Source organism: Nicrophorus vespilloides, unplaced genomic scaffold, assembly GCF_001412225.1.
Source record: "Nicrophorus vespilloides isolate i.1.1-1 unplaced genomic scaffold, Nicve_v1.0, whole genome shotgun sequence".
Taxonomy (NCBI): Eukaryota; Metazoa; Arthropoda; class Insecta; order Coleoptera; family Silphidae; genus Nicrophorus; species Nicrophorus vespilloides.
Window position 1 is genome coordinate 28,348 of NW_017095943.1, and position 10,607 is coordinate 38,954.

The window sequence follows — 10,607 nt, forward strand, 5'->3', positions numbered from 1 at the left end:
ATTATTAGTTTGTCTTATGTATCGCATGCAATAGTTGAGTGGCTTCATCACTTTATGTTATTGGTGAATGAAATGTAATAGGAATTCCTAACGGGATTTGCTAAGTAGGCAGCCCGTCCACCATCTGGTCATTAATTAATTTCGCTTAATTGATGGACGCCTACTTGAATGGCATGTCTATATTTAGACTAGACTACATCCGTAAACATATTTTGATTAAGATTTTTTTTTGCGTTTAGGGGAAGAGAAAAGACGTGCGTTTATTGGGGATTTACGTAAATGCACTGATCGCAAAGTCTGGGGCAAAGACGCGCACGTATCTGTTCGATTCGAAGGACGTTAATGAATGTAAACACGGGCACGGCGAGGAGGAGGTGTTCGCGTTATCACCCCGATTTTATCCCTCTCCAACGCCGGTGCTGAGGCTCTATCATCATAGTCGTCGCTCGACCTTTGCCCCGTTTTCGTATGTCTAACGATCGGACGATCGGCGATTAGTAACGCACAGTCGTAGGATCCGGCCGTACAGCCGCATCGAAGACTCGAAACGGATCAAGTGTGAGAGCTGCAGATACGCACCGCGAATGGGCAGTCTTGGTGGTGGTGCTATGGTAACGAGAGGTGGTTCGGTCGGGTGCATCGAGAGCATCTCCTGGATCGACGCGCTGCAGATACACACCGTCGCCGTGATCTTTGGCCTCTGGATCGTCGTGAAGAGGTTCGCGAAATGGCTGTGGAATCCGAACGCCTTCTTCAGTTTGGAGATGAGGGACAATCCGCCGAACTGCCTCGTCGACTCATCTCTCGGACAGCACAAATACGTGAAGCTCAAGGTTCGTCCTCGTGTCCAATAAACTATAAAACTTACAGAATCGCACGGAGCGAGATTAGATTGAATCGCATCGACGGGTGAAATCAAATTAGAAGAAAAAAATGTTCGTTGTAGATTTGCAACGCAAAACTGAGCGACGGTTGCACATCGCGATATCAATTTTAATAACAATTCTGCCATTCTAATCATTACTATTCTCATTGAAAACAACTTCAAAACTTAATCTTATTGATTCTTTATTTAATTATTTGCAAATATATTTCTGTTGATGACAATAAATAGATTACTATTATTAATAATTAATTTTCGCATAACTTCGTATAGCACTTTACAAACCACTTAAGCCAATCATGTCCAGTCGACAGAAACTCATCAAAAGTCCGATTCAAGGGAAACAACTAAATCTAAAATTGTATACTTAAACTAAAAGAAAATAATTGAACTTCGATTTTTTTTTTATATTGCAAATCAAAGTTGCTTGGATTTCCAATGATTCATATCAATTATCAATAACAAAGGCGTTTATTTCCAATTATAATTTGATATAAATAAAAAACATAATTTTCCATTTGATCAATTGTTTAACGATCTGTTAAATATTTAATAGTCCGTTTTATGCTATATCCAATTATAAATTTATTTTCGTTTCAATATTTTTGTACAATATGAATTGTTATTGCGATTGTTCAAAGTTATTTTCAAACTATTTAAATTCATATTATCAGCTGTTTTATTAATTATATTATTAATAATTCAGTTGACATAAATCAACGTTTTCACATTATCTCAGTATTTAATTTACTCCGTATTTTACGCACTGATTGAATTATAAAAAAACAGATTAATCTTGAAGCTAATTTATCATAGATATTTGTTATATTCAAGATGTCTCGAGTGTGTATTTAATTTTGTTGTAATTACGTGATTGCGTATCGAAAAGTCACGATAAACGCGAATGGAAAGCAGAAAACATATTTGTTATTTATTAAAATTTAATTAGCCGAAAAAGGAGTAATCGGAGCCGGAGGTTTAATTATTTTAAATTGCTGCCGGATTGATAATGTAATAAAAATGATGCAAAACTGACGAAAATGTGTGAAATAATTAAAATTTCGTTAAATTGGTTTATTTTCTTCTAATATTAGTGATTTTTGCAACACCCTGTGTTGTTATGGAATTGACGTATAGATGGAAATACTTACTTTAAAAACTGATGTAATTTGGGTTGTCTGCTGCAGGGTATAAAATTTCATTACGTGGAGGCGGGGTCTAAGGATCGGCCCCTCGTGCTGCTGCTGCACGGATTCCCCGACTGCTGGCTGAGCTGGAGGTACCAGATCCCGGCGCTCGCAGAGCATTTTAGGGTCGTCGCGTTGGATCTGAAGGGATTCGGGGATTCGGACAAGCCGATCTGGAGGAGAAGCTACCGCATAGACATCATCTTGGAGGAACTGAAACAGTTCATATTAACGCTGGGCGTGAGCAGATGCATAGTGATAGGACACGACCTCGGCGGTCTGCTTGGATGGTACCTGGTGAACCAGGAGCCGGAGCTGGTCGATAAATTCATAGCTGTTGGATGTCCGCATCCGAACATCTACTGGAAGAACATATCGTCGCACAGCTACTTCAACAATCACTGGATCAACTTCATGCAGTGGCCGTATCTGCCGGAGATCGACGCTCTGAAGGAGGACATCAAGCTGATCAGCGAGTACCACAAGCATCTGGAGGAGAACGGGAACAAGGACACGTACATGGAGGCATACAAGTACACGTTCTCGCGTAAAGAGGATTGGACGGGGCCCATAAACTATTACAGGAATCTGCCGTTCATCAGGATCAGCGAACGCATGGAACCGGTCAAGCAGTCCACGTTCCTGATCACCGGCAACAAGGGCCAATACGTGAAGCTGGAGGGCGTCGTCCAGTCCACCGACTACTGCGAGAAGTTCTTCGTGAAGATCATGGACGGTTCCGGCCAGTTTCCGCACCAGGACAACCCGGACATGTTCAACAGGATCATCCTGAAATTCCTGCGGGTGAACGTCGAGAGGACGCAGGTGCAGAGGTCACCGTCGAAGGGCCTGATGGACCGCATGTTCGGCGCCGTCTCCACGACGGTGAAATACGGCAACTCCGTCTTAGACACCGTTCAAAAGAAAACCAACATCAACTTGGAACATTGCAAAATATGAAAAAAAAATAACATCCGCACATGTTTCCCAGTTGTTGTTTGTTTAAATTTGTTGTTATTGTTTTAATCTAAGCACACTACATTTAAATCGAATGTAGCGAAGAAGAAACCCACAAATCATTAAGAATAATCTCGTAATATATAATGTGATTTTTTTTTAAAGAATCGAGCTTTCAATTCTGTTGAGGAAGAAAATATGCGTTGTTTTATTTATTTATTCCATTATTATTTTTTTTGTTGTTGTTATATGTATCTCTTACGAATAAATATATATTTTTTTAATTACCGACCGACGTCTCATTCCTCCTCGGAATAATCCATCTCTTCGTTAATATCGTCAACGGACGCTTCGTCCTCTTCAATCATGCGTGCATCACCGCTCGCCTTGACCTCACCCAATCGCGAGATGTACTGCATCGTGTATTTATTGAAATCACATCTGCAATCAAAAAAATAAATAAAATATATAACAAAAATCAAAGGCTGCAAATCTTACATCTTGGAAAATTGCTCGTATTTCTTGCTCAAACTCTTCTGCAGCGCCAAAAGCGCCGGCATGTTCTGCTGCGCTTTTATCGTTAAACCGTGCGTGGTAAGGATGCTCTGCGCCCAATGCAGGTAAAACTCTAGATGCGTCGAAGAATCCAAAGCCGTGGACACGATCAGCAGCAGCCTCTCAATGTATTTCTCGCTCAAAGTCGAAACCGTCAATTCAACTGAAAAAACAAATTTTTTAATAACAAATTATCCAATAAATCAATAAACACTTACTGTCTTTCACTGGGATACTCTCTAAAACTTCGTTGATCAAACCGGCTTCGTTCAATTTCATGGACATCATCAACGCGTTCGTCGAATCGTTATCAGTGATAGCTTTACGCACCGAAGAAGGCGTGATGTTCATCTGCAACTCCCAAGGGTCGAATACTACGCCGGTGTTCAAGCTGTAAATCAGCAGACCTTCGGTGGTTGCCGCAGTCCATTGTTGACCGGTCGGCGAGAACTGTACGGAGAAAACGCGGATCTCCGGTTTGAAATTGCGGGCGGCCATATCACCCTTCCGCACGCCTGGCAATCTGATGGCAACTTTACCACCCTCCAGCTCCTCCCTCTCCTCCACCAGCTTCAAATTACCAAACTCCGTGCGGTTCCTCCAACTGATGAATTCCTAATAATCAAATCAATTAATTTCAGCTTAATACAATGTTAATCGAATTATTACTTGAACACCGTCCAGAGATAAATTGCAGGTGATTGAGAATTTCTTTAAAATAATGCCTTGCTTGATGTTGTAGATGCACACGTTCTTGGATTGGCCTCCGGCCAAGATGCATTCGCCGTCAGCGGAATAGCACAACGTCAAAAAGGCCCTGAAAAGTGAATTAAATGATTAATCTACATCTTAAAAAAATATTAATGATCAATTACTTTGCTTTCAAAGATTGCTTGGCTGACACCAAGTCCGTGTCAAGTTGACCGCTTCCCAAATCGTTTCTTCCGTCGATAGTGAACAATTGGCTACCGGATTTTACATCAAACGTGGAGATTTGACCGTTCAAAGTAGCAACAGCCACCACCTGACCAGCAGGATGGAAGGCAACTGCTAATCCATCGGAGCATAATTCGATGGTCTCATGGGCAGAACCCTTCTCAATAGCGTCCCAGATGCGTAACGTCTTATCCCAGGAAACCGAAGCCATCACAGCGCTGTTCGGATTTGGACTGAACTCTATGCTGCACTGAAATATTAAAAAAAAATTATCAATTTTTAATTGAATTTAAAAGTTTCTTAACATAAACTATGAATGTATAAATAAAAGACTTACGACTGGTCCACCGTGTCCGCTCAAGATCTCCAATAAACGACCCAACTTCATCGACCATAAGTAAATTTCGAAACTGTCTTGACTACCGGCAGCTACGAATTCGCCGCTGCTGTCCACAGAAACGCAGGATAGCTGCACGGGTCGCGGAGTTGTCAACGTCCGGAAGTTACGGTACCTAAATCATCAACGTTAATTCAAACTAAACTTCTAAATAGAAGTAAAACTGACCTGATTATATCGAAAGCTCTGACCGTGCCATCCAAAGAAGCGCTAATCAAGAACTTCTTGTTTCCGCAGAACTGCAGCGACGTAACAGGACTCGTGTGTTCGCTGAACGTCACGAAGCAGTAACCGGTCTGGGTGTTCCACAATTTCACTTTACCATCTTCGCCTCCCGTTCCAATGTACTGGCCATCAGTGGAGTACGAAATGCAGCTCATGTTGCTCGAGTGCCCTTGCTGTTTCATCACATAAGTCTCACCTATAAAAAAATCACAATTAGATACATGAAACCACAAAATTTAAATTACTCACTTTGCCACTCCCACACCAATAATTGTCCAATGCCCGTACACCCTAAAGCGATCCAATCACCGGTGCAGTTCATCGCCACTGATTTGATCTTGTTTTTGGAAATGTTCAAGGAATGGATCAGACTGCATTCGGGCATTTCGTAGATGTAAAAATCACCGACGCTCGTGCCAACCACCAATATCCTATTTTCCTTGTGATACGTCGCCGAACAAATCTTCACTTTACCATTATCGAGGAGGATTTTGTGCCCAGTCGTTTGAAAGGAAACGTCAAACTTTCGTTTCTTCTTCTTGGACTTCTCCTCCTCATCGATTATATCGATCTTCTCCAATGCGTTCGTTATTTCCTCTTCAGTCTGTTCCAAAGTTTTCGTCGCATCGTAATCCTCGGCTTCTACCTCATCTTCTTTCTTTTTCTTCTTCATAGGCTCTTCAGATTTGACGTCATCTTTCTGCCTGATGCATTTCCACACGTGTAATTTGGACCCGGCCGTGATCGTAATCAAATCATCGGTTTTGTGATCAAAGAATACGGATATCACTTTACTACCTTGTTTACCCAAAGTTAATCTACTGTTGCTCTTTGTACTACAAATGAATAAAATTAGTAACTATTTTATAATTTCTGTTCACAATTCCTTACTTATCCATGGAATAAATATGTACAAGCATTTCCTTAGTTCCGACTGCCAACAGTTTCGAATCACCACTCCAATCTAAACAGATTGTTTCATCTGCAAGTCCACCCAGTCTCCTCTTCAAGTGAAATCCATTGTATTCACCTGAATATGGGCCTGGCGCTTGGAATATTAAAACTGAAAACCAAATTAAGTTAATAAAAAAAAATAATTAAATAAAAGTAAAAACAGGTAATACCTTCATCGTTAAGGCACATAGCAAATAGTTTTCCATCTGGGCTGAATTTAATAGCTTTGACCAAATGCCGGAAACTCCTTTTGTGGATCACTGTGTTGGAGATCAGTGAAATCATGAAAGTGGCATGGTTCTCATTGACTGCTAATAATGTGCACCCATTAGGACTTAAAGCTAAAGTTGTGAAGTTGTAATTGCTTTCCACTGGTAAAGTGGTCGATGTATTCCTAAAGAAAGCAAAGAAATATTAATTTTTCACTTGCAGATTTTAAAGTATTATATAAAACACTCACTTTTTCAAATCGAATATGGTTATTCGATTGCCCACAGGGCTTATCACTGAGTTGCCATCATTGGTGAATATGAGATTGCCTTGTCGGTAAACACAACCCAACAAGTTGTTAAACTAAAAACAATTTTTTCAATTATCATTGCTGTTTGAACACACATTATTATTTGTAATATTTACCGTGTAGCTGAACTTCATGTTTGTTGTTTTTCATCTAATAATACACTGGAGAGAATTAGTTTTAAAAAAAGCACGTGCGAGACTATTTGAAGCAGAAAATATAAACATAACCAAGAAAAACAATATGTGATCAATGTGACAAAATGCAACCAAATATGGAGATTACTTGTTAGTTTGGTTGACTACAAAATTGTTTAAAGTTTATTATATTTATAAAAAAATAAGGATCTTTTGAACATTAATTATTGTCATATTAATTAAATTTATGCTGTTATAATCAACTCAAAATAAGTTAATTTGAAACTTTGTTGTATTTGTGTCTTAAATTAATTAAATAATAAATATATTTGGTTCCAACAAATTGTAATTATTATATATGAAACTATTGATTAAAGTAATATATAAGTTTGAAGTAACAATTGTACTGTTAGGAAATAATTATATTCTTCAAATTGAGAGCTGGTGGTTGCCTAAACCATAAGTAATTTCAGTTATTGAAATGGTAAATCAACAGCACAGAAGCAACGCCATGTTGAAACAAAACAAGAACTTGTGGAGTAATTAATATTCATAAAGCAGGCTTTTCGGCCGTCTCCTGAGCAACGTAGCAACAAAATCAACAAACAAAAGTTCCCAGTTCGACGGGCAGCAACAATTGAGAGCGTTTTCCAGCGAGCGTAACCCAGCCCCAAGTGAGTGTCCAGTGCATTCCAAGAAGAGGTGAAAAAAAAAAGTTGCAAAATACATAATCGAGTCGTTTTCTCGTAATTGCGATACTACAAATAACATGTGGAGCATAAAAATGTCAGTGTGATTAATTCGTGCATAATAAATAATCTATTCCATTTCTTGGGCTTGTCCCCAAATGAAGTTGTGCAGTTGTGAGAGGGTAAATCAGGGTTTATGGGGAATGAGACTACAGCCAGAGACATGGAGACTGAGTCTGTGAAGTCTGAGAACAGCTCAAGGTCCCGCAGATCCAGGGGCCACAGGGACAGAAACAATTACAGGCAGCATTCTCACAGGAGCACCAGGTAAAGAAATTCACAGTACATCCAATTAGATTCAACTGTTGTTATTTGGTATTTTGTGAATTTATTTTCAGGAGCGGCAAATCTCGCAACAAGAACGAGGACAGTATGGCACCGTTTCAGACGGCGGTCACTATTACGCCAGATAATAGGGATGGCCAGGAGGTGATTGAGGTGCAAATACTGCCGCAGGACGATAATTGGGGAGAGAACACCACGGCGATAACCGGGAACACATCGGAGCAGTCAGAGTCTACGGAAGATGTAAGCAATTGGCCTGGGGAGCCTGACACTGGCTTGAGTTTCATATGCCAGAGGTATTTTGGAACGATCTTAACTTATATAATATCAATCGCCGCGTTTCTGAGCCCCATAGCAATGGTGGTGTTGCCGAAAATTGGTTTCTTTCCAGCATTGTCGAACAATGTTGGGATACAGAACAACGGGAAGCTTCTGCTCTGCGGCGCCGAATGCAAAGGATTGCTCGTTTCGTTAGCGTTTAAATTGGTTATTTTGGCTGCTGGCGCTTGGGCCGTCTTCCTCAGGAAGCCGAACGCTACGTTGCCTGGAGTGTTCTTGTTTAGAGCCACGGTTCTAGCTTTAACTTTGATCTGCACATTCGCGAATTGGCTGTTCTACATCGTACAAGTGACTGAGAATGCGAGGGCTGCGATCACCCCGGAGGAATACGTGGATTACAAGGCTTTGGTAGCTTACGCTTCCAGTTTAACGGACACTTTATTATTCATACACTACTTATCCGTTGTTCTCATGGAGATCAGGCACCAGAAGCCGGCGTATTACATCAAGATAATCAGGAGTCCGGACGGAGCTTCACAAGCTTTTTCCATCGGACAGCTGAGTATACAGAGGGCGGCTGTTTGGGTTCTCGAGAAATATTACACTGAATTCCCGATTTACAATCCTTACTTGGAGAGGATTCCGGTTTCGAAGAGCTCGAGAAAGGCTTCCAGCAGTTTCAAGTTCTACGAGGTGGACGGGGTGAATAACAGCGGAATGCAACAATCTAATTCTAGAGCTATGTTAGCTGCGCACGCTAGAAGAAGGGATTCGAGCCACAACGAAAGGTTCTACGAAGAACACGAGTACGAGAGGAGGGTGAAGAAGCGCAGAGCTAGACTGATCACAGCCGCTGAAGAGGCTTTCACGCATATAAAAAGACTGCACAACGACCAAGTGCCTGCTATTCCAATGGATCCTCATGAGGCTGCGCAAGCCATATTCCCGTCGATGGCGAGGGCTTTGCAGAAGTATCTGAGAGTGACCAGACAACAGCCCAGGCATTCAGTTGATAGTATATTAACGCACTTAGCCAATTGCTTGAGTCACGATCTAACGCCGAGAGCGTTTCTGGAACCGTACTTGATCACTGACCCGGTTCTTCAGAACGATAAAGAGCAGAAGAACGTTCAAACTTGGGCGTTGATCTGTGAAGAGCTGCTGTCGCGACCGATCGGTGACAACGTTTGCTTCCAACTGAGACAGAACGACGTCTCGCTGCTCTGCACAATTAAGAAACTGCCGCACTTCAACATCACCGAGGAGGTGGTGGATCCGAAGAGCAATAAGTTCGTTCTAAGACTCAACTCTGAAACCTCAGTATGACCAATAGTCGTCTACGACAGATTGATTTGAAATTTGATTTTTTGAAGCATATCATACTTTCTCGCTCTAATTTAAGTACTTAATTCATTGTGATATAACGATTATTTTAATTGGATTTTCGGCCCGACGATGATGACGATGAACAAGGAGAAGGAAAACAGCAAACTGGTAACAAAATATATACAAACAAATAATACTCGTACTCGCTCAAATTTTATTTTTCTTATTTATTTATACTTAAGCTCTACTGTTACGCCAGATTTACATAAGATCTATATTTATTTTACGTAATGTATGTTACGAGAAGACAAAGCCTCAAGTGCAATTTTAATTTCCGTTTTAGTTTTTACTTATGATTTAAGCTATGGATTTAGTATTACTTTATTTTTTTTTAATTGTTTCACGAGGAGGAATCGTTGCAAAATGAAGGAAGAAGGGATATGACGACTTTTGCTATTTGGATGTGCAAAGTCAATCAACGTTTGGATCTGAAAATTAATATATATGTATCCCATGTAAAAAATATACAAGAAATATATTTGATATACTGCGATTTATTGATAAAATATTAAACAAATATAATGAAAAAACGATGTAATAAGTGTGGCTTGGCAAAATGTAATTTTTCTAAAATTAATTTAAAAAAAAGAAGAAGAGAACGGCAAGGTTTTAATGACAGTATTCTAAAATTTAAGCATTTACAAGGAATGTTTTCGATTGTCTTATTTATTTTATTTAATAAGTTTTTTTTTAATTATATTTATATATATACACACATAATACCGATTTTGTAAAATGTATTTATACGAAAATAAAGGTACTGACATTTTTTTTTTCTAAATTAACATTTTATTTCAAATTTATGAAGTTCTTTCTGAGACAAGAGATAAATTCCCTTAGATAAATAAACGAAACTCAATTGGATAAAATTGGGATCCGTCACATTTTCTGTATAAAAAACAGGTGCAACCTCATGAAGGTAAATGCGTACGGTCTTGCATCAATTCAGAGGCTGTGTTTTGCGCTTGAATTGATACCTGGTTATCATCTTCGAGAGAAGATGATATACCTTTAGCACCTGGACATGCGGCCACGTGGAAGCCGTTGCTTTCATTCACAGCAAATGAGAGCAAACGCGCGACCGCACACCCGGGAGGAATGAAAAAGAAAATAGGGAAAGTATAGGATAGAAGGAAATGCTATGATCTAGGTACCTGAAA

General features: G+C 39.9%; 3 protein-coding genes across 3 annotated transcripts; 2 read left to right on the forward strand and 1 right to left on the reverse strand.

Moving 5' to 3' along the window:
* Positions 1-17: 17 nt before the first annotated feature.
* On the forward strand, positions 18-3,038 carry LOC108568885 (epoxide hydrolase 4-like). The gene is made up of 2 exons (XM_017930232.1): positions 18-833; positions 2,071-3,038. Exons 1-2 carry the CDS (start codon positions 585-587, stop codon positions 3,028-3,030), a joined length of 1,209 nt encoding a protein of 402 aa, XP_017785721.1. The 5' UTR covers positions 18-584; the 3' UTR covers positions 3,031-3,038.
* Positions 3,039-3,206: 168 nt separating this feature from the next.
* LOC108568882 (periodic tryptophan protein 2 homolog) lies at positions 3,207-6,858 on the reverse strand. The gene is made up of 12 exons (XM_017930228.1): positions 6,731-6,858; positions 6,555-6,667; positions 6,265-6,488; positions 6,032-6,203; positions 5,390-5,976; positions 5,084-5,336; positions 4,856-5,030; positions 4,458-4,768; positions 4,252-4,399; positions 3,801-4,197; positions 3,526-3,745; positions 3,207-3,468 (listed from the first exon to the last, which is right to left on the reverse strand). The coding sequence occupies exons 1-12, from the start codon at positions 6,746-6,748 to the stop codon at positions 3,327-3,329; spliced, it is 2,760 nt and encodes a 919-aa protein (XP_017785717.1). The 5' UTR covers positions 6,749-6,858; the 3' UTR covers positions 3,207-3,326.
* Positions 6,859-7,231: 373 nt separating this feature from the next.
* On the forward strand, positions 7,232-10,161 carry LOC108568887 (vang-like protein 2-B). The gene is made up of 2 exons (XM_017930234.1): positions 7,232-7,764; positions 7,836-10,161. The coding sequence occupies exons 1-2, from the start codon at positions 7,634-7,636 to the stop codon at positions 9,385-9,387; spliced, it is 1,683 nt and encodes a 560-aa protein (XP_017785723.1). The 5' UTR covers positions 7,232-7,633; the 3' UTR covers positions 9,388-10,161.
* Positions 10,162-10,607: the final 446 nt, after the last annotated feature.

Excerpts from the sequence above, each read along its gene's own strand:
- LOC108568887 (XM_017930234.1), top strand. The coding sequence starts at position 7,634 with ATGGGGAATGAGACTACAGCCAGAGACATGGAGACTGAGTCTGTGAAG. Across the intron at positions 7,765-7,835 it reads CATTCTCACAGGAGCACCAG|GAGCGGCAAATCTCGCAACA; the intron begins GTAAAGAAATTC and ends ATTTATTTTCAG.
- LOC108568882 (XM_017930228.1), bottom strand. Across the intron at positions 4,400-4,457 it reads AAGCAATCTTTGAAAGCAAA|GGCCTTTTTGACGTTGTGCT; the intron begins GTAATTGATCAT and ends TTCACTTTTCAG. Across the intron at positions 3,469-3,525 it reads TACGAGCAATTTTCCAAGAT|ATGTGATTTCAATAAATACA; the intron begins GTAAGATTTGCA and ends TTTTGATTGCAG.
- LOC108568885 (XM_017930232.1), top strand. The coding sequence starts at position 585 with ATGGGCAGTCTTGGTGGTGGTGCTATGGTAACGAGAGGTGGTTCGGTC. Across the intron at positions 834-2,070 it reads ACAAATACGTGAAGCTCAAG|GGTATAAAATTTCATTACGT; the intron begins GTTCGTCCTCGT and ends TGTCTGCTGCAG.